This window comes from Prunus mume, linkage group LG1 (assembly GCF_029339155.1).
Source record: "Prunus mume cultivar Tortuosa linkage group LG1, ASM2933915v1, whole genome shotgun sequence".
Lineage (NCBI taxonomy): Eukaryota > Viridiplantae > Streptophyta > Magnoliopsida > Rosales > Rosaceae > Prunus > Prunus mume.
The window spans coordinates 24,347,151-24,369,982 of NC_142698.1; the positions used below are offsets into that span (position 1 = coordinate 24,347,151).

Genomic DNA, 22,832 nt, shown 5'->3' on the forward strand with positions numbered 1-22,832 from the left:
TCCCATAGCATCTTTGTTGTGTGTGTGTGAGAAAAAATTTCCCCTCTAGTTTAGACTATCGCTTGTGCTATAAAAAAAAAAAATCAATTAACTTAGTTGAATCAATTAGAAAATTGAAAAAGATATAGTAGAAAAAACTTGATTATGTAAAATTAATTGATACTTTTGAATCGAAAAATGCAACATGAGTGATATTTAAGTGATGTTTTAATGCATTTTATAAAGTTGTTGTGTACACATATTGATTTTCTTTTTTAATGTTATAATTGTGAATTTGAGTTTATATAATATTTTTTTAACTTACTGGAAAAAAATCACACATATACATATAGAGTAAAAGGCCCTATTTAAGATTTTTGTCTAAGGCTTTCAAAACGTAGGACCGCCACCTCCACTTATAGTAGTCATCTATTGAAATTAGGAAGTTCAAACATAAAACCTTCATCTAATAAATAATGGCATCCATCCTATGTTTACTCTTTTCATATGTAATTTGTGTCAGCTTAAATTTTTATAGCATTTCGAGTATACAAGCGATATTAAGAGAGATAATAAAATTTTGAATAATTACTTTTAATTACTTGAGCTATAAGTTTCTTCATATATAATTTTTATTTATTTATTGGACCTTCATATATAGTGATACTTTTGTAACTGATACTTTTGCCCACGTTTTGGGCCTCTCCTAAATTGCTTTTGAGTTGCATTCACATGTATGTAACCCACAGGACTAATGCGAAAATCCCAAATGTAATACAAAATTGAACGGTGTCAAATCTCGTTTTATTTTATTTGTCAGGTTCAACCTTTTTTTCCTTAAAAAAATATTAAAACATTTTCATTTTAATTTTTGTTAGTACAAAGGAAAGTCTGAATTAGAGGGATGAGAATTTCTCTTACACACACACACAAATAATATCTTGGAAATTCGAACTTGAGATATCTTATTTGTAAATTAAGACCCTTTTGAAATGCACATATTCATCCACATTTTCATTTTTGCCAACCAATTGTGGATGAATACGTGCGTGTTTTTTGTCGCCATCCGGCAACGCGGCGTGTAACTCCACCTGCTGATTGAGTACGTGGTATCCATGCAAGAATATAGAAACAAACGTGAGAAAATTCCAGGAAGTTGCCATGCCTACTTATGTTATTTATATCCACGACCCATTTTTTATTCACAGAGAGAAAGAGAGAGAGATAGTCAAGAAACTGAAAGAGAGAGTCTGTAGCTACCATGGAAGAATCACAGAACAACATAGAGAATGGGATCATTAGTGATAATTATAAGGGATTATTAGACAATAATCACAAGGAGCAGTGGGCTAATAATATTAATGGATCAAGAACACCACCTCAAAACATGGCAGCCTCCATGGTCCGCAAGAAGTCCGACCCGATACTTGTTTCCAATGTTCGCTTCCAAATGCTCAGAAGTTTGCTCAACAATTTGCAAGAGGTGGTTCTTGGCACCAAGCTTGCTTTGCTCTTCCCTGCCATTCCCCTTGCAATTGCGGCTGATTTTTATCACTTTGGAAGAGTAAGTCTCAAGCAAACTATTTTGATATTCCCTTATTTTTCTTATGATTTATTTATTTTGTGTGTGTAAATTAATGATCATTTTCCTTAATTTGATTGTTCTTGTGCAAAATGTAGCCTTGGATTTTCGCTTTGAGCTTGCTTGGACTCACCCCACTTGCTGAACGTGTCAGTTTCCTCACTGAGTAAGTTTTTTTCTTCTTCTAATTAATTATTATTTACCATATATATATATATATATATACAAACTTTTTCTAACATTGTTATTTCCTATTTTGTATGTACCCAAAAAATAACTCAGACAAATTGCTTACTTCACTGGTCCAACAGGTAACAATCTCAGTTAATTATAAATTAATTAGAATGTTTAATTATTTATAATGACAATATTTTTGTGAATAATGATGATTTTGATTTAAATTTACAGTTGGAGGCCTTCTTAATGCAACATGTGGCAATGCAACAGAGATGATAATAGCATTATTTGCTCTTCGCCAAAACAAAATCGACGTGGTGAAGTACTCTCTGTTGGGTTCCATTCTCTCCAACCTCCTCCTTGTGCTTGGGAGCTCTCTCCTCTGCGGGGGTTTGGCCAACCTGAAAAAAGAACAAAGATATGATAGAGTAAGCAAAAAATAAATTTATTTATTTATTTTATTAATTTGCTGTAATTAAATTTTGTTCGGCTTGAATTGAAACAGAAACAGGCTGATGTGAATTCACTCCTGCTGCTGCTGGGGTTGCTTTGCCACATGCTGCCACTGTTGTTCAGATATGCGTCGGGGCTGAACAATCCCTTTGCCACCAACACTCTCCAGTTGTCTAGAATAAGCAGCATTTTTATGCTTATAGCATATGTTGCCTACATCTTCTTCCAGTTGAAAACCCACCGCCAGTTTTTTGAATCACAAGAGGTAGTAGTGATCTTAGTAGCATGTTTAATCCATAATGTAAAAAACAAATTAAGTCTATATGAGTTAACAATAAAATCCATCATTATTAATATCCATTCCTTAAACAAAACAAACAAAAAAAAAAGGTCTTCAGTTGGACAAGGTGTACGCTTTCCTCTCACAATCATCTTACCATGTGAACGGTGTTAAGGTAAATGTTAGAGCGAGGGCGTATGAAGAGAATAAATTAACTTGCTCACTGCCACATTATTTGTTATTAGATGAATTTGATTTTTGGAATCCGTGTGGTGAATGCTAGTCATACCAAATTTATATATCACATTGTATACCACATTTCTAATATAGGTGGATCCCATTGTATTGGTGGGCTCTATAGAAGTGGTATGCAAATGTGGGTATGTCTAGCATTGCTCATAGACTAAATCAAACTCATTCAACGACATGACCGATTATGGTGATGAGCAAATTAATCTATGACCATTTCACTCCAAAAATTATCAATCATCCTCACTTGCATAATGTGACTTCCACAATATTATGGTCCTAACCCATACGAGAAAACTAGAATTAAAATTAAGAGAAGATTATGAAAGCATATTCCATATATTTCGTCTGTTTCCGTAGCTTTCACATACTAGCATATATGTACGTAATATATATGAGTTCCTTCTGGTACAAGGCACCAGTCCATAGACCAATCTTTTTGGGACATAAAACTAGTTTTTATAAATAATGTAAAAGTCACAATTTATAATATTGGCTAGTGATTAGCTTGTTTCAATGCCAATGAACAGGGAGATGAAGATGAAGAAGAAGAAAAACCAGTGATAGGATTTTGGAGTGCATTCAGTTGGCTGGTTGGTATGACAATTATCATAGCTCTGTTGTCTGAGTATGTTGTGGGAACAATTGAGGTATATATTAGATAGGCCTGATCATTATATACTAATTTTTGTTTAAAATTCCTTGATGGTGACTTTTGAAGCATAAATTATTGCATCAATTAGTACCTAAATTATATACATTTTGCCTCAATTAGGCTGCATCAAATTCTTGGGGCATTTCTGTGACCTTCATCAGCATTATTTTGCTACCAATTGTGGGGAATGCTGCAGAACATGCTGGATCAATCATCTTTGCTCTCAAGAACAAGTTGGTATGTTACAGCAACAAAAATCACTCTAATTTCCCTTTTAGATATTACATTGGTCTGAAATCTGATTGTCCTATCTCTGATTTTTATGCAGGACATATCTTTGGGTGTTGCTTTAGGTTCTGCATCTCAAATTTCCATGTTTGTGGTAAGATTTAGAGTATACCAAGTCACATAACAGAGAAAATATTTGCTTTAAATTCTCTTGCAAGAAAACCCAATTGCCTATCTTCTTCTTTTTTCAGGTCCCTGTAAGTGTGATTGTTGCCTGGATAATGGGTGTCCAAATGGATCTTGATTTCAATCTCCTTGAAACTGGTTCTCTTGCTTTCACTATAATTATCACAGCCTTCACATTGCAGGTTTTCTCCTAATCCACCCCCTTTGTTTTCACTACTTTTTGTTTTTTGTTTTTTTAGCTGAGAAAAATACCTTCTTCTGTTATTGTCCAGGATGGAACGTCACATTATCTGAAAGGGGTCATTCTTTTCCTGTGCTACATTATTATTGCTGCTTGCTTTTTTGTTGACAAAATTCCCATGAGTAAGTATCTACCCTAAATTTATAAAGGTACCAATTAAGAAGAACCAACATTAAGCTTGTGATTAATTATGTTATAACTAATTAAGGACATTATGGATTTTGATGACAGATGAAACAACTGTGGGCAATTTGGGAACTGTACTTGAACCATCCTCAGGAGTCTTGGTTGCTTGATTAGCTTGGCATCCCAAAATAAAAGTTGAGATCTGTTAAGCATCCATTTTGGTTAAGAGTTGAGATGGGGTGTGTTCTTCTCAAGAAGCAAGGACTCTTGGAAATGAATGGAAGTTCCCCTCTGAAGATGTTTGCTTCATTTTGGTTAAACTGGTGGCAAATTGGCAAGTGTTTTTATATTCAATATTTGACTTTTCTCCCTGTGACTAGAAAACATGTATTTGATATTTAAGCAAATATGTGGGTGAAGCAGAGGGAAATGCAGCTATGTCTTCTTTTGGTGGCAATAATATCATGGAAATAAACAACTCTAGATTGGAGTTCAACTTTGCCTTTTTAAATAAATGCTATGAAATGTCACAGGTTTGACAAACTGTCACTATATAATTTACCATTGCAACATATATATGTGAGGAAATTATTCACATTACTTCTTTTTTGTTGGAATTTAGGAGGTGTGATGTGTGTTGCTTTGATACCACTTGTTGGTTTTAAGTGATGAAGGGATTTAGGACAATAGACAATAGTTGAAATAAAGTAATTGTATTACATTGGAGGAGAATAGTACATAGCTTGGTGTAGGCTAATTGGCCTCCTCCTTAACTTATTGGCTTATTGACTTATTAGCCACCACACTTAATTTAGATTAGTTTGGGCTATTTGGCCCTATAGAGGCTTTTTTCTTCCAGCAGCTACAAACGGACCTGGGCTGCCGTAAAGAGCAAAATAGAAGAAATTGCCCATTGAGCTTGAGTTTCGAAGATCAAGCCCTAAGAATGCTTCGAAAAGACAGTAGGGCCTTAGGAAACACCTTGGTTACCTTCACCAATGAAAATAATAGCAACTTATAGATAAATTTTTAGCTTGGCATGAGAAGCTTGTGGCATGAGAGCAAAATTGTCATGAGTTTAGCACTGAAGAGAAAACTAAGTGTTCCTAGGAGAAAGATGAGGTATTAAGGTTGGAGAGAAAGGATTTTGCAAAGAGGTTTGGTAGAGCATGAGGGAAAAGAGAGAAAAATGTGGATTGAGTGTTTTTCCCAGCTTGTGAAACTCTGTCAAGTGTCAGAACAACTTGCCAAGAGGGAAAACTAAGGGAAAAGGATAAGCTGAACACGAAATTGTTGGGTTTTGGGAGTAAGAGAGGAAGCTTGCTCTCTGATGTGGTTGATGCTTATTGGGTAGAAGATGCCCCCTTTTATAGCCGCTGGAAGCTGACATTTTCCAAGAAACCCTAATGGTTTCTATCCAATTTGGCCAAGTCTTTCCCTTCATTTCTCCCCTCATCTCTTCAATCATCATTTTTTGGTGAAATCCACTCTACCCATTTGCACAAAATCATGGATTTTTGGGAGCTCAATGCCCCCTTTCTCGTGGCTGTTTCAGACACCTATTTTCAGCCATCTTTCTTCTATCTTTTCTCCCCTTCTTCCAAGGCTAGGTCTGATGAGGGAAAGAAATAGGTATGCATATTGGTTCAAAGGGCATATTGGTTCAAAGGGTGATCTGCGCTCCAATATCCCTGGGTCATTTGGAAGTTTTTGCTTGAAACTTGCTCATTCCCTCCCAGCAACCAAATTGGTCTTCCATGCTTCTTCTTGGCTTCTGTTTTCCAGCAAAGTGTTGATGGTTTTGCAGGTCTTTATTTTATTTATGTGGGCCTTCTAGAACAATGGATTGGCTTATCAAATAAATGGGCCAACTTCACCAAAGTTTGGCTTGAGGTGTTGAGCTTTTTGGTTGAGTCAGTAGACTATTTTGGTTGGGATATTTTCTCTTTGTGCTCACCCACATGTTTGGGCCTAAGAAATGGACTTGGGTTCCGAGGCTCCCAAGCAACCTGGAACCTCCATTTCTCGGCTCATCAATAAGCCTCATGACAACTTATTACCATCCATATCACGACCCACTCAAGCAAACCCCAGACATCTTGCGTGACTTGGGCCCACTTAAGTTTATGGCGTGATTAGATGCAAATAATAATTCTTATTGCTTGGCGTGGCGTCGCTTGGTGTGGCATGTGTGCAAAGCGCATATGATGAACTTCCGCGTGCCCAAATCGGGTTTCTTTTCGATAAGGTATCGTATTGGGCGAGAATTTATTTGGGCCAAACCGTAGATTTTTTGGGCCTCAACAGGCCCTAGCTTGAGCTCTTGTCTTCAAGCTTCTTCCATAGGTTGGGTAGCTCACCTGTAGTTCCCTCGTGGATTGGGAGTTGTAGTGGTTAACTCTGACCACCTTTAGTTGATTAGCTAGATAGCTAGTTGTAGTGGTTAGCTCCCACCAACTTTAGTTGATTAGCTAGATAGCTAGCTAGTTTAGGTTGCTAGCTTACTAGCTTAGACTTGGGTAGCTTCTTTGCTCCCACAAAGATTGAGAGTTCCATTAGTTGACTCCACATAGAGCCAAGCCGGCTATGCGACCGCAGAGGGCCTCCTAAATATAGGAGCCTCCAAATTTTTTGCTGCCCAACTATTCCAATTACAAAATAAAATAAAAAGGTCATTCGTGTACCCAAATTTTTTTCCTCACCTATATTTTTTTTTTTTGGTCAATACCTTTTCTCTTTTTTTATGAAAGCCATTTTCTCCTCTTCCTTTTGTTTTTCGGTCGAAAATTTTCTCCTCAGACAAATGCCATCTCTTTTTTTCCTTTTTCGAGCTATCTACCTTTTCTCTCAAGAACCATTGAAGGTGCATCTCCTCTTCTTTCTTTCTATTTCTATTTCCATTTTTTCCCTCTCATCTGGATGGTAGTTCAAAATATTTGAACTGGCAATTGTTCTCTCTCTTTTTTTTTTTCTATAGTTTAGTTAAAGTCAATTGTTGAAACCATAGTTCATAAAACTAAAAAATAAAAAAAAGTTTTTTTTTAGTACATTGATACGGCGGGGAAGGGGGAGTATTTATTCGATGTTGTTGAACGTTTCAAATCAAGTTATAGTGTTCGTTTTTTGTTCTCAAGCATGTTGGGCTGCCAAATTAGGACCTCAACATCTCTCTTTACACAGAACCTCTAAAATCAATAGACCGACTCTTAACTCCAAATGGTTTGGGAGTTCTTTTTGTTGACTCCACATTTCATTGTAGGTTGCATGCCTATTTATAGATGATTGTTTGCCGACTTAGCCTTGGTCCATCGACTTGGGCACTTTCTCCCAACCACATGTTTGTAGTCATGCTCTGGAGATTTCTTCCACCGCCATACTTTAGCCCTTCACTAGTCACTTTTTCTAGAATATTCTACCATGTTCATTTTGTTTTGCCGCCACGCAACTTTTTTATTGTGAGCTCTTGACTTTTCCAGAACTTTGTAAAACAAAGGAGCATTAGTTTTTCAACATTTTCCCCCACTAATTTTGTGCATTTTCTAACTTTGCTACAGTAAATATGTCATGTTAGAATGCGTGTATTTTCAAAAGAAAGTTTGGAGATTGCTTCCCAACAAAGGACTGAAACCCTGAAGGACTGCTATTTTATGTTTCCAAACTACCATTCTAACTGCATTTTATCAAAAATACTTATTCCTAGCACCAATCATTTATTTATTTATTTATTTCTTCTGTTTTCAGATAAGGGGCTTAGCTCAAGGACTCAAGACTCAAGGACTCAAGGGTAGGCCTTAAATCATCAATGTCAGAAAATGTGTTTAGAAGATTATAAACTAAAGTAGAAGTATGATATATGTAGGGTAATCCCATAAAAGTATTGTAAATGTATTATGATCAATAATCAATGATTATTTAAAGAAAGCAAGCGTGAAAGTCAAACTTTTGTCGTGACTGTGAAGCGTGTGAGTTCACTACCAAAATAAAGTCGTTAGCCTCACATTGATGGCCAAACTTAGATATCACAAAACCACTCAATATTATATTTTAGAAACTTAATGTAACCACAAAGCCAGCAATATAACGGCAAGGGTCACATTCTGCCGGCTGACTTGCCCATGTAATAGGCTTTGACGCCGCAATGAATTGGCATCTTGTAATGGATCTAGCATAAGCCAAAAGATAAACAATATAAATAGCCATCAGCCATCAAAAGGAAGCCATTTAAATAAAGATGTTGCTCATCTTCATTACAAACAACTAGCATGCATCTTATTATAATTCAATTATTTTCTGTCGTAAAATGCAAGCTTGAAATTGTGCCAGAAATCCTCAAAAGCAGGGGATTTTATACTTCTAGTTGTTGATTTTAACCAAGCACTAGACCTTTTCAAAAACAGTGAGGTCAAAGTTCTACCCAAGAAAAGTTCTTGCATATAATAAGACTTCCAAACTCAAACTTGAGGCAGAGCTTCCATTTCTGTGTTAATGGCAGCTGAAGAAACTAAAAGACCAGAGGCAGCTGGCATTGAACATGTTGCAGCCATTTTTGGTGTTACAGGGCTAGTTGGGAAGGTGCTGGCCAAAGAGCTAATCTCAAAATCCAAATGGAAGGTTTATGGTATAGCTCGAAATCCGATGATCATATCGAATCAGCAATGTTCAAATTTCCATTTTATCCAATGTGATTTGCTAAACCCTTTGGAAACCCAGCAAAGGCTCTCATTGTTACAAGATGTGACTCATGTGTTTTGGGTCACTTGGGCAAGCCAATACCAGTTAGATAGCATTGAGTGTTGTGAGCAAAACAAGGCCATGATGTCCAATGCCTTGAATGCCATCATCCCCATGGCCAACGCATTGAAACATGTTTCTCTTCAGACAGGGATGAAGCATTATGTGTCATTGCAGGGGCCCTTCGATGAAGCAGAAGCTCGGTACTACAATGAGAATGGCCCGAGAGTGAATGCAGGCTGCAATTTTTACTATGTGCTGGAAGACTTGCTCAAGGAGAGGCTGGATGGTAAGATAGCTTGGTCTGTGCACAGGCCTGGTTTGTTAATTGGTAATTCTTCTAGGACTTTGTACAACTTTATGGGTAGTTTATGTGTTTACGGAGCCATTTGTAAGCATTTGAATCTTCCCTTTGTGTTTGGAGGGACAAAGAAGTGTTGGGAAGAGACCTGCATTGACGGCTCAGATGCAAGACTAGTAGCTGAACAACACATTTGGGCAGCCGACCAATGATGATTTAAATGTGCAATCCACTGATGGCCAGTCATTCAATGCAATCAATGGTCCAAGTTTCACATGGAAGGAGATCTGGACAGCACTTACAGAAAAGTTTGGACTAGAAGTAGTACCCAAAAATGCATTTTCGGAGGACTTCTGGTATTCAAAAGCAATGGCTGACAAGAAAGAAATTTGGAAAGAAATTGTTGCAAAGGAAGGGCTGATGAAAACTGAGATGGAAGATTTGGCCAATTGGGAATTCTTGGATGTCTTGTTTCGTTGTCCGTTTAAGTTACTGGGAACCCGAAACAAAGTCGATCAGCTTGGTTTTACTGTAAGGTATAAAACACTGGATTCAATCTTGTATTGGATAGATTGTATGAGAGATGAAAAATTAATACCTTAAAAGCATATGCTTTAGATGCATTGTGGCTGAATGTGTGGAGCACCACAAACTTTTCCTTCAAGAAAAATGAAACTGGTGGAAGGCTGTACCTATACATGTTCGTTTGTTGACTGCCTATTTCTTGTTGCCTTATTTTATGATCATACAGGTTGTTTTGGGGAAATTGAATAATACAGATGCGTTGTTTTCTTCGTAAGTGTCTCCTCTTTTTACTCATCTTGTCTTTGGGGTATTTGGTCAGCCAAAACTTCGCCTAGTTCCATGCCCCAGCCTCACTTTGACTGCACAAGTAAAGGGGGCCTGCACTGGCCTAAGTTTTATATTTTCTACATGTCCTTAAAAAAAATATATGTCAACGGGCCTAACTCAGTGAAAAAGGACATTGACTTGCAGAAAAGAAGTCTAAGTTTCAACCTCCATGACATCTTATTTGTGTGTGTGAGAAATCTCATTTCGCTTTAGTTTTTAGACTATCTCTTGTACTAAAAAATAAAAATAAAAAATATAGAATTTGAAGTATGTGCTCACCATAATTTTAGTATATTTGACATGTGTCCCATTTGTATAGGCTAAAGGGGTAGGCATGTCTCTGTCTTGACTTTTGCCTTTGTTTATACAGTTGACTAATGCAGGCAGTCTGTATAGAATACCTCCCAAAGATATGAAAATGGAGCAGAGCATATTCTATTGGCTTACAGCTTTTAGTATATTTGTCACATGTCTTATTTGTGTGCTTATTGCACATAAAAGCACTTTTATCCATTTTGGCAAATGGTAAGGGTAAGGACAAGGCAAAAGATTGTTATTAATCGTGAATAGTGTCAGTGCAAAGCAAAGTGTGTTTCCACTTATTGCACATGCAAAGGGCAATTATTATTCATTTTCAATTATTTATATTTTTTATACATAAATGATTAATTTTGATAGGGTTTAGGGTTTTGGTGTGGGAAGTAAAGAATATGACTAGATATTTATAAAAACTTAAAAAAATTCTGAATTTTTTGGTCTTTTTTTCCTTTTCTTTTTTTTCTTTTCAAATTTTCAAATATTTTAATTGATTGATGATGTCAGCATTATGTCACTACCCAGGCAGCAGCACGGGTTGGATTTGCTTGTGGGCTTGCTCGGTTTGTTGGGACCCATTGTTTGCTTGAGTTGCTTTGACTAGCTAGAATTGCAATTTGGGGCTCAGGCCCCTTTTTGCCCAAGCCAACCTCTAGAGCTGTAAGTGCTCTAAATGCCTTCAAACCCCTGCTTATGTTTCAAAACTATGTAAGTTATCTCTCAAACAAAAATCTACCCGGCCAATGAGGGTTGGATGAGTTGGTAAGGAATATTCTCTTTGTTAGCAAGGCCTAGATTCGAGTCCAACTGTCAACAATCCTTCTTGGTGGTAATTTATAAAAACCAAAACAAATGTTAAGGTCATTTCTGTAAGTCCTCAAAGAGGCTTTGATATACCCTAGCCCTAAGATAAGGTAGCCTCCCCTCCTCCTAAATATTTTTTCATATATAAATTTATTTAAAATTTATTATTATTATTATTATTTTAAAAAATATTTATATAAAATTTAAATAAATAATAAATAAATAAATAAACCAACCAATACCCGAAATGCTTAACCGTACGTTAAACAAATGCGAGGCCGCTTAAGCCATAAGCATAGCAGAAAATATAAGCAGATAATCCTTGAGAGATGAAGAACAAGACAGCAAATCAGTTATATCGTCTTTTTCTTCCTTATTTTTATATGAAAAGCCAATGGATAGCAGAATGTACAACTGACTGTAAATCTATACTATACTGCTAAAGTTCAATTGTTAGAGCCAAGGGGAAAACTGTAACTATCCTCAAGAATTTTAGTAATGATAAGGGGAAAACTGTAATGTTTCTGACCAGCGCATGACATTGTGAAAAAACAGGTTTTTATTTCAGCAGATTGAAGAGCCTCCTCCGCCACTTGAGCTTTGATTTCTGCCAAAACTTTGACATGGACTTTAGTCTCCTTCTCGCGACATAGACGGACCGCTCTTTCAGGATTGTATGATGCGGGAAGGTCATGAAGTTGATATAAACCAAACCTCCGCTCATCTTTTCTGAAAGTTGAGCAGTTTGACTGAAAAGGCAAAGACACCAAAGAAAAGGATGCAAAAGCCAACAAGCACAGCTGCTGAAACTCCAATCATCCCAGGACCATAGCCAAGACTGACTTCCAAATACTCCTTCACAGTGCCCTGAAATGTGCCTTCCATCTTGGTCTCCACATCACCAAGTTGCGAGGTGATAATACCTCGAAGTGTCCATGCAACAGGGCAGATGTAATAAAACCAAATCCACCATCCTGGGATATGCTGAAATGAATTTTGTAGAAAAACCAAAGGTTGGTTAACCAGTGGGGAAAAGAAAAAATAGGTTTTCTTTTTTTAAACAAAGGTACGAAAAATCAGACAACTTACTGGCTTTGGGACGAGAAACCCGGAGAGGAGGTTCCACAAAGAATAGAAAGCAGAAGAAATGACAGCGGCCAGGTGTGGAGAAGGTGTGAGACCAACAGCCGCCATACCATAGAAGGTAAAGTAGGTGAATGTGAGGAACATGAACACAATGTAGAGCAAAAATTTTCCTGCAACAGAGAACCAAGCCGAAAATGTAATTTGAATTTTGAGTTGAAGTTTTCACTCACAGACTAAGAAAACAGTATCAGGTTATCATCTATTCCTTATCTTTTCCTTTTCCTCTTCTCTTCATTTTATAGATGAGAAACAGTATTGTAGTTGTAAGTCAGTCCCGCCTACGGAGTCTCTGCAGCTGTACTTGTTGGCTTTTACATCCTTTTCTTTGGTGTCTTTGCCCTTGTTGCTCAACATTCAGAAAAGATGAGTGGATGGTTGGGTTACATCAACTTCAAAACCTTTCCACTCCAGATTGTATGATGCGGAAAGGTCATGAAGTTGATATAAACCAACCGTCCAGTCATCTTTTCAGAAAGTTGAGCAATTTGACTGAGAAGGCAAAGACACCAAAGAGAAGGAAGCAAAAGCCAACCAGCATAGCTGCTGAAACTCCAATCCCTAGGCCATAGCCAAGACTGACTTCCACTCGTTCAGCGAATCCTCAGGTGTACAAGGTGTACAAGAATGTCTACAAACTTTTGCGGCAAAATATATTTTTAAGAGTCTTTTTAGAGAATAATGGAGAAGCAATGTAGGGAGAACTTGTTGGAATTGGATATGAAAATCTGCAGACGTTCCTACTCTATTTATAGAGATTCCTGCTCTCATAGATGAAAATTATCTTGTTGTAAGCAATAAAGTGTGAGCTAAACCAACCACTTATATAGAAAACCTAATCAAACCAAACTAAAAAGGAAAGATGATTACACCTTAGCCCAACCTATCTTCATAGTGTTGCCATGAATAGAAATAGGAGGCATTGGCTTAGGCTATATTGGTATGAACCGGGAAAACATCCCTTTCTTGGTGAACTCTTTAAAACCTAAAGACCATATGATTTATCTTACATTAACCAGTTCATGGATCTGGAACACATGAGAAGAGAGAAAAATATTACTGTAATATCCCAGGATTTGTTCTTCCAAGATTTTCTTTAAGTAAATTCTATGAACAGTCCATAGGCATTGATTGTATTCTGTGCAATAATTTTGGGGCAGTTGAAGCAATATGAAAAGGAAAAATGGATGCTCAGCAAGCAACCTATAAAATCTACATGCTTCTTAAATTCTGGCCAGAGACATTATGTATAAGGTAAACCTATATCTAGCTTTAAAATAGTACTCTTCACACCCTAGTTCAACAAAGAAAGAACAGAACATTAATGATATTATCACGGTTAAGGAAGACATCAATTTGAAATAACACAAAGTGTATCAAAAGGAAACATTAGAAATCTTACGAAGTGTCCTTTCGAAGTTAACCATGAAGTAAGTGATGACGCCATATACTATTGTCTGTACAGCAATGTATGGGATCTCTACAACGCCCTGCATGTCGAGAAGGCAAAGAAGTTATTTATATCACCTGTTCTTTCCTTAAATGCGCTTTGCTAATGTTTCCAGTATAATGGCACTTACCTGGGCTGATGCATACGCTAATGGAGAATACATTCCAGCTGCTTTCTCTCGATAGAACACTGTCCTCTCAATTGAAACAATTGGTTGCACTGAAGAAGCATTATTGACCCCAAGAAACAAGCAAGCAGAATAAAGAGCTCCCATAACCATCATTAGTGCTTGAGCTGAGTCCCTATGGAATATTTATAGATTCAATTGTTCATAACTTTGTTAAGAAAATTGCAATAAAGGGGGAAAAATTATTGACCTCATGTTACCATTGTCATATATGTGACATGTAAAGTTAAAAATCTAGGAATTCTTATTTCTTTGACTTTTGTCAAATCATGAATACTATAATAGGCTCATCATCTGGTCTTCCTCAACTTCAACACTCATATATTTTTATAAAGATTGCTACCAAATACTTCCCAAGGTATCCATATCGAAGAATTTGCCTCCCCAAAATGTTAACAATGCTCTTAAGATCTAGGATCTATCCTTGAAGGACATTCATCATTCCCAGCTAATTATTATCAAGTATGCTTTGATGTAGAAACTTCAAAACTATGAGATATACCAAACATCCAACTCAACAGGCCGGTGAGTAATATGCGATTACAGTAAAATGAGCTCACAGTCAAACAAATTTCAAAACTTACTATAACAGATATGATATGTACCTTTTTTTACCAATGTCCCAAAATGCCGAGCCAAATATCAATGCACTGATTGTCGTAAAGATTAACCTCATCGAATTATATTGTGGACTTCTCCAATATACAAGATTTTGTTTCCATAAGCAGATCCAAAACTGAGACAGCGTGTTTTGAGAATACTTGGAAGCAAACTTTAATGGTTCTGAGTCAGCTGGGGGAGTACTAAATTGCTTGATGGACTCTTCCACTTCCCTGAAACAAGGAGGTCAAGACACTTATTAAACACTACTAATAACAAAATAATTGTAAGAATCAGTTCCCATTAAAGTTATTAACAATAATGAATAAAGAACTAGACAGAACCAGCAGAGGTCTTGGTCAGACTACAAGCACAACATGAAACTAAAGTACCTGTATTGCTCTGAATTTCTGTAAATGTTAGCGAAGTCATCACCAATTCTCTCTTCACAAGCAGGTGTAGTAACCTCAAGCATCCACGTTGCTGGATTGTACCCGCTGGGAATTGGAGTTATTCCACTAAGTCCCTGCACACACAAAAGAATCATGAGGGAAAACTTGTCTTACGCAGACAATACAGTAGATTATTCCACTTTGACACAATATCGAGTGGACCAATTAAATTGAGGATTAAGTAATACACATAGGTTTTTACAATGTTACCTGAAAATAGTTTATCATTGTCTGTGAGTGCAAACCAAGCTTTCCTCCATATATAACTTGCCCCCCTCGTTTCATAAGAAGAAGCTGTACATAAAACATTTTCAGAATTATAAGAAGATAGCGCATCATAGTTGGTTTTCATATGTGCTTTCTTTCTGCTGTAAGACAAGGATCTAACTAACCGCATCAAATGCCTCAAATATATCAATACTTGGCTGATGTATAGTACAGACCACTGTTCTTCCTGTATCAACAGTATTACGAACAGTCCGCATCACAATGGCTGCTGCTCGTGCATCAAGTCCAGATGTAGGTTCATCCATAAAGATAATTGAAGGATTTGCAACAAGCTCCACAGCAATTGTTAAGCGTTTTCTTTGCTCTGTTGATAAGCCAGAACTGCCTGGTAAACCAACCAAAGCGTGCCTTAGAGTATTAAGCTCTACTAATCTCATTACTTCTTCAACAAATTCCTGCAATGAAAAGTAGTAAAATTATGCCCAAAATAAATTGGAGAATTCGGGAAAAACAAAACAGATATAAACATATAAAGTCGTATGCAGAAACTCACATGTCTTTTCTCTTTGCTGACTTCCTTTGGAAGGCGAAGAGCAGAAGAAAACCATAGAGATTCCTCAACTGTAACTTGAGGAGAATGTATGTCATTTTGCTCAACATATCCTGATATCCTGGCAAAAGTGCTTTGCTCTTTTGGGTAACCAGATATCTTTATATCTCCTTCTATGTATCCACCAGTTTTCCTACCGGCAAGGACGTCCATCAAAGTGGTTTTGCCAGCTCCACTCGACCCAACTAAAGCAGTAAGAACCCTGGTGAGAATACTCCGCTCACACTTGACAAGAGTTGCAACCTATCTTCCGGTATACCTTGCGACTTCATTTCCTAAAAATCTCACAAAGATGTCAGTTTGCATTCATATATATATATATATATATATATATATATATATATAACTGAAGGAAATCAAAAGCACTAAGGCAACAGACCTTTGGCATGTCAACAAAGTAATTGACATTATGGAAAGTCATTGTTAATGGCTGAAATGGTAAGATCATTCCCTTTTTTGGGCTGTTATCTCCGGTTGATGTTGGATCTGATTTTTTGTTACCGTCCACTGCATAATCATATTGATTTATTAAGGATATTTCTGCGGTATTTTAATTAATACAAGCCAACTGGAGCCTCTAAATATATAGCAGATCACTTATGCAAATTTTGGTGAGTACTGACCATCTGCAGGAGGGCTCCCTTCTGTGTCGTCAACGAGAATCACTGTCTGGGCTTTCCTAAGTGCTGTGAAAAAGAATAACACAGCGATGAAATACAAATAAATATGAAGAGAGAAAGAAACTAATTACTTGAAATGTATTAAATGGACACATAAACACAACTTTTTTTCAAACTTACGATTTAGGTAGAGCAAGGCCATAGTCACAAGGCTATTGAAAAGCACTGCATAAAGCAATAAAACAGCAACTCCAATCCAATACCAATAATCTCCACTTGGTAAGCTGTGTGATTGGAGAACATTGTGCCCAATAGTGTTATCACCAATGGCAGATTTCTGCAGAGTAACAGTTTCCAGAACCAGTAGAATTAATGCATATGGTCCCGAACAAAATAAGGTACTAATGGATATTTTTATTATTTGGTGAATTATTTGTTAATCTATCCATAAGTCTGAAGTGCATACCTTCATCCACCTTGTAGCAGAAAATTCATTGACGGAAATAGCACGTTGCCCATAAGATAGTGGTGATACCCAAAAGCCCCAAACCCACCATGGCTTAATGCTTGCTGAAGAAGAAAATAAACAAGCAAATTACCAAACCTAACCTTTTAGTTTAAATTCTAATTCGAACAAGTTAAATCAGTAATAATAACTAATGTCCTAATCATAAAAAAGATTTAATACCTTTCGGAATGATGAATCCACCCAACAAAAATATAATTAGTAGTGCAGCTGATCCGAATGTATTGGCAATGACCATATCCCTTGTAATAGCTGCCATCATCCGAAAGAGACCCAAAGCCATTTGGTGCACTGAGAATAGTAAAAGCATGAAACGGAAAAACCTGAACATTGACAGAAAATAATGAGTATAGGAATAATTGTAAGAACATCTTCAAGCATATAAGTAAACTGAGGATACCTCCCAGCAGCTGGAGCAAAACCAACAGTGTAGTATACAACACAAGACCATACAACAGCTTCAATAACGGAGTATGGAACACGCAGAAGCCAACTAACTATAGACCATGCCCATGCAGGATGAAAGAAATTGTCCCTTTGCTTGTAAAAGACTGGAAGCCGCGATATCATAAGAGACAGCTCAGAAAATCCATTAAACATCATGTGCACCAACCCAAAAAACAAGCAAGAAAGATAAAGTTCGCCGTTTCCCTCATCTGTTGGGTGTAGTCTCGTTCGCGGAAACATTGTGCAAGTGACAAATCCAACAAATGCAACCTTTAACAGATATGAGATATAGACAACTATGTTAAGAACAATTTATAATGGAAATGAAAATATGAAATTGCAAATAACACTTTATATATGCCTTTTAGAGAGTGTTATATATCAAGTCAAGTCCCTATTGGAACAAAACATCTTAAATTCCAACAAATATATGACTTAGCATGTAGACAAGCAACGATATTTCTGATCAATAATTTGTAGACAAGAAAAAAGGACAGAAGTAACAGAGTAAAGCATACCTGGCATGTCCTAAATATGTAAAGAAACCTATGCCTGCTGATCAATAATATTTCTCGTGAAAAGCATGCTTTACAAAGCTCCCATCTTGTGACTGCATATTTTGATTTTGACAAAGCTGCAGGATGACTGCTAGACTTATCAAATGGATCAGAAAGCTCAGACTCCACACTCCTTCCAAATTTGGAATTTTTAAAGGCTTCAGCAATTTGTGGAACAGAAAGGTACACATATGGTTTTGATTTATCAGCCCAGTACTGAGATTGATCCTTTCTAGAAGTCACCTGGAAATAAAAAAGTTATATCAATGCAAGCAGTTAAAAAAAAAATTGAAATCATCAAAGTGTTGTTACAGGTACATATACCTCTTGAAGAAAATCTGCAACTCCCTTGCGTGGGGGTAGACGAAAGCCTAATGACTCAAAGAATTCCAATACTTGGGCTTGAGGGCCTTGATAAACCACATGCCCTTCTGATAACAGCACCAGATCATCAAACAGTTCAAATGTCTCAGGTGCAGGCTGAAGAAGAGCCATTAGTATAGTAGCATCCATTAGATGAACAAAATTCCGAAGGCATTTTACAATTTGGAATGTAGTAGAACTATCAAGTCCAGTAGAAATTTCATCCATAAATAGGGCTTTTCTTGGGCCAACAGCCATTTCTCCTGCAAATACATGGCAGAGTTTTTATAATTGATGAAGGGATGTTACATAGGCAACCCAAATCAGTCCAGAGTTTCTATAATTGCAATTAAAACATGTGAATAAAACTCAAGAAAGCCTCAAGCATTTATTGGTTCTTATGAAGGGAAAAAAAAGAGCTTTTTGATCTTGGATTTAATTAGTTAGCAATTCTCCAGGAAAGTAGTCCAATAAAATAAAATCTATCCATCCGAAGAACACTCTAGAGTTTTGGAATTTGCAACATAACTAAGCATAACACTAGATGACAATGACATGACATGCACTCAAATGGATTATTATCTTTACAAAACATTAGCATATGCAGTTGAATGAGTACTTTCATATTCATTATATATATATATATATATATATAGAGAGAGAGAGAGAGAGAGAGAGAGACCTGTGGTAACTCTTTTCTTTTGTCCACCTGATACGCCTCTTAGCATGTCGTTTCCAACAATTGTCTCTGAACATACATCAAGACCAAGCACTTTCAAAACATAATCTGTTGAAACACTGTGCTTTTTACCGCCAACAGATGATGCCTGTATGTTCAAATTCATTACAAGAACAAATCAGAAAAATAAAAGAAAACCTTGGGTATGCAAGCTAAAACATTTACAAAATCCAAGATTGAATTTTTTTCCTTTTTTCCTGGGGTACAATAACAACCTTCATATATGCATCAATTTCTGGATCTGGCCTTATGCCCCTTTCCTTCTCTGCCCGTTCCAAATCTTTCATGTATGCTACAACCAAAAACAATAGAGCAAAACAGGGGAAGAATACAGTTAGCTCTCAAATACTTCGTACTTGATTACAATACTTTAAAACTATTGCTAAATTTAAAAATATCCACATAATACATGCACTGTTACGAAATTCAAATTAATGTGAACAAACCTCCAAAACCTTCGCTTGCACCTTGACATCTAGCTGCAAAGTCCAAGGTTTCTCTTACAGTCAGCTCTGCAATGTGATTATCTGTTTGGCTGATGTAAGCAGAAGTTCTTTGAACGCAAAACTCGTTCATCTTGTGGCCATTGTAGGTAATGCTACCAGTTTTCTGAAAAACAAAAAAATTTGCCAAAACGTTAAGAAGGTGTGCGTTCTTAGAAACATACTGGGTTAACAAACGCAAAGGGTAAGTATTAACATCTTTTTTTTTGTTCAACTTAAGGTTGTAAAATGTCCTTACGATCAATCAACACAGATATTCTCAATCTCGGATATAACACAAATAGCACCAAAATCTTTTCAAAATTTAGCTGACAATTCTTTGAAACATAAAAGATTATTGTGTGTATCTGATATAGCACGTCGCATATCCGGAGACATGGCGCTCCCCTCTTTGTCAAGTACTCAAATCCAAAAGATTTTGTTTGTAAAATATGACATAATATTAAAATTACATTTTCTCAGAAATTAATAATACTGTACTCTTATTTAAGAGAATGCTCTTTGTCAACCACATTGTCAATTATTTCCTTATTTACATAACATTAGTGACAACTGTAATAAACAATCAATTAAGAAAATTAAAATAAAATAAAATAAAATTTTCACATCTACTTCCCCAACAATAACTACCTTGCATGCATAGCATGTACAGTTTCTACAATCAATATTTAATTGTAATTTGTTATATTTTTAATTTTAATATTTCTACGTGATCACATTATTAAAGCAACTTCAAGACACTGAAGGCCAACCCTTCTTCCGAGTAATTTTGTTATTAATTTTAATTAGAAACAACTGAGTAATAAAATGATATGTCATAGATGAAAAATGCGAAGTTTACAGAAACTTCTCTTCCTAATCAAACAAGATATGATGCAAAATTGCAAAGCAAACTAAAAAGGAAATATGATTCCACACTCGTGATAACTTGTGATATTCAACGAAAAATGAAGGGAAAAAAGTCACCAACTACTGACCTTTAAGTTGGGGTCAAGTTTCCCTGCAAGAGCCAAAAGCAAAGTGGATTTTCCAGAACCTGGAGGCCCTAACAGCAATGTCATCCTAGAAAAGGAAAAAAAGAAGATGTATTAAATAAAGTGAACCTGTATGCTGATTATGGTTATATCACAACAACACGTGAAAGTGATGAATTTCTGTCACACGGCACGAATCGAACTAGGCATACACCATGTAGCTCGGTGTAAAAAAGTAATTTAAAGTTACATTTGCATCCATAATAGGTAATTTTATCTATCAATAATAAATAATCAGTATGTTTAATACAAAATTAACTTCCAAATTAATTAATGAAAGTAGTTCCAATATATTATGACATAAAACCCATAATAATTCATACCTTCTTGGTTTGATAACGCCGCTAACGTCGTTCAAAATGGTTAAAGAGTGTCGTTTGGGTTGAAATATCCTCAAACCAGTCAAAACATTCTGCGTCCAAATACATAGCAATGTAAATACTTTGCAATGCAAAAATAGGATAAATCAAACCTTTTAAGCGAAGAAAGATTAAGGAAATTAATTGATTAATTAATTACACACCTCTAACAAATCACGAGTAAAATTAATGAGAGTAGGCAAAGCTCTTGATCCAGTTTGAACATTTGCCACGACTTTCAGGTTCTCAAACTGCACTTCAACCTTTGGGACTTCCAATCCGACTCTTTAATTTAAGATAACAAAGAAGAAAAAAAAAAAAAAGAGTAAACAAAATTAGTAACCATATCAAGAAAGATTCCGCAAATATATATATATATATATATATATATATATATGTATGTATGATGCATATATGAAGAAAAAAAAATTATGTATGATATATGCATATGAGCAGGAAATGTTATCAATAATTTCATATCGATTTTAAGAAGTGCATGTAATATGGGCCCCACTAACAACTACTTATTAATTACAGTCCTAGAAATCCCAATCACTTAATTATGGTCCAGTAAATTCCAAACACTTTACATGCATGCAAGGCCCGGTCATGACAGAATTGCAAATGCATTGTACATGTATATATATGTTGATAAAAAATCACATGCATGCAACAACATCAACAAAATTCATCACTTGCATAAATATCTTTTATGCAATCTAAAATTAGTAAAAATAATTATTATTATGTTTTCTAAAAATTAATTGAGCTAATAAAGAGATCAAAGAACAAACATCAAATGCGCAGAGAGATCGAGAGCGAGAGAGAGAAAATGGGCGTACGTACTTATCAAGGCGCTCTTTAATGGCGGAGAGCAAAAGAAAGTTATCCTGATCGGTGGTGGCCAAAGCCTTCTTGACGACGAGCTCGCGATTCGTCCGATCGAGCTTCCGCACGTCGACCGTCTCCGTCTTAGCGCCGCCATGCCTATCGGAGCCCTTCTTCCTCAGCAGCGCCATGTTTGATCGCTTCTGCGACGGCAATCTCGCTATCGCCGCCCACATCAGCTCGTCCTCATCCTCTGCCACCGACTCGGCGTTCGACGGCCGAGCGAATGACTCGCTCCCCGCCTCTATCTCGAAGTACTCGCTGCCGTTCGATGCGGCCGCCATTGCCACACCTCCGATGCGTATCGACCGTTCGATCTCTCTCTCTCACACTTTCTCTTTCTCTCTCTTTCTCTTTCTCTCTCTTCTCTGTAAACGAACTTTTGATTTTTGTGTGAGTTTGCTTGGTGGAGTTAAGCAGGAAGGGAAGGCTAACAGACTCTCAGAAAAAAGAGGAGCATAGCAGGTGGCATATACCGGCACAAACAAATATGAGCTCTGGGGGCTTTATGGTCATTTTCACTCTAATTTTTGGGCCTTTAGCCCCGCGAATTTTGAAGACTGTGTATTTCCGGTTTTGCCCTCTGCATTTTGGTATTTTTTCGGCTTTTGCTCCAGAAGAAAGCATGAATTGGTTGCAAAATTTCTTGGGTGTCTTTCCTCTTCAATTATTTTTTGGGTTCTTAAGACAAGGCCATGCAACTATTATTTTCTCTTTTAAAACATTCAAGAAAAAGCCCAAATTTAAAATATTTGCCTATATATCCTAAAATTATATACAAGAAACTCATGTTAATATATATATATATAAAGCAAAAGGCAAAGAATGGTGAAACATTCAAAATACCAGAAAATGTCATTAGTTAATTCAAACATTAAAAATTAAAATTATTAATTAAATGAGGATAATATAGTAAATTCACACTTTTTCATATTAAAAAAATTAAAATTAAAAGTAAAATCAGATA

General features: G+C 36.4%; 3 protein-coding genes across 3 annotated transcripts; 2 read left to right on the forward strand and 1 right to left on the reverse strand.

Moving 5' to 3' along the window:
• The first annotated feature begins 1,174 nt into the window (after positions 1-1,174).
• LOC103320816 (vacuolar cation/proton exchanger 3-like) lies at positions 1,175-4,652 on the forward strand. The gene is made up of 11 exons (XM_008222544.2): positions 1,175-1,543; positions 1,660-1,727; positions 1,844-1,872; positions 1,970-2,166; positions 2,244-2,456; positions 3,251-3,370; positions 3,496-3,612; positions 3,704-3,757; positions 3,855-3,971; positions 4,062-4,152; positions 4,262-4,652. Exons 1-11 carry the CDS (start codon positions 1,241-1,243, stop codon positions 4,324-4,326), a joined length of 1,374 nt encoding a protein of 457 aa, XP_008220766.2. The 5' UTR covers positions 1,175-1,240; the 3' UTR covers positions 4,327-4,652.
• A 3,747-nt stretch (positions 4,653-8,399) lies between these two features.
• On the forward strand, positions 8,400-9,979 carry LOC103321121 (NAD(P)-binding Rossmann-fold superfamily protein). The gene is given in 2 exon segments (XM_008222886.3): positions 8,400-9,391; positions 9,393-9,979. Coding segments are annotated over 2 exon segments (1,149 nt in total). The 5' UTR covers positions 8,400-8,641; the 3' UTR covers positions 9,792-9,979.
• A 1,529-nt stretch (positions 9,980-11,508) lies between these two features.
• ABCG31 (pleiotropic drug resistance 3) lies at positions 11,509-22,285 on the reverse strand. The gene is given in 25 exon segments (XM_089051026.1): positions 11,509-12,143; positions 12,249-12,415; positions 13,705-13,792; positions 13,883-14,054; positions 14,545-14,772; positions 14,932-15,065; positions 15,202-15,311; positions 15,314-15,674; positions 15,773-16,029; positions 16,032-16,104; positions 16,209-16,336; positions 16,453-16,515; positions 16,630-16,786; positions 16,916-17,019; positions 17,138-17,298; positions 17,376-17,692; positions 17,941-18,222; positions 18,304-18,605; positions 19,025-19,169; positions 19,297-19,373; positions 19,528-19,690; positions 20,562-20,646; positions 20,942-21,030; positions 21,142-21,262; positions 21,824-22,285. Coding segments are annotated over 25 exon segments (4,374 nt in total). The 5' UTR covers positions 22,150-22,285; the 3' UTR covers positions 11,509-11,879.
• Positions 22,286-22,832: the final 547 nt, after the last annotated feature.

Coding starts and splice junctions, on each gene's coding strand:
- LOC103320816 (XM_008222544.2), top strand. CDS start 1,241: ATGGAAGAATCACAGAACAACATAGAGAATGGGATCATTAGTGATAAT. Junction 2,167..2,243: donor AAGAACAAAGATATGATAGA/GTAAGCAAAAAA, acceptor GAATTGAAACAG/AAACAGGCTGATGTGAATTC. Junction 2,457..3,250: donor AGTTTTTTGAATCACAAGAG/GTAGTAGTGATC, acceptor GCCAATGAACAG/GGAGATGAAGATGAAGAAGA.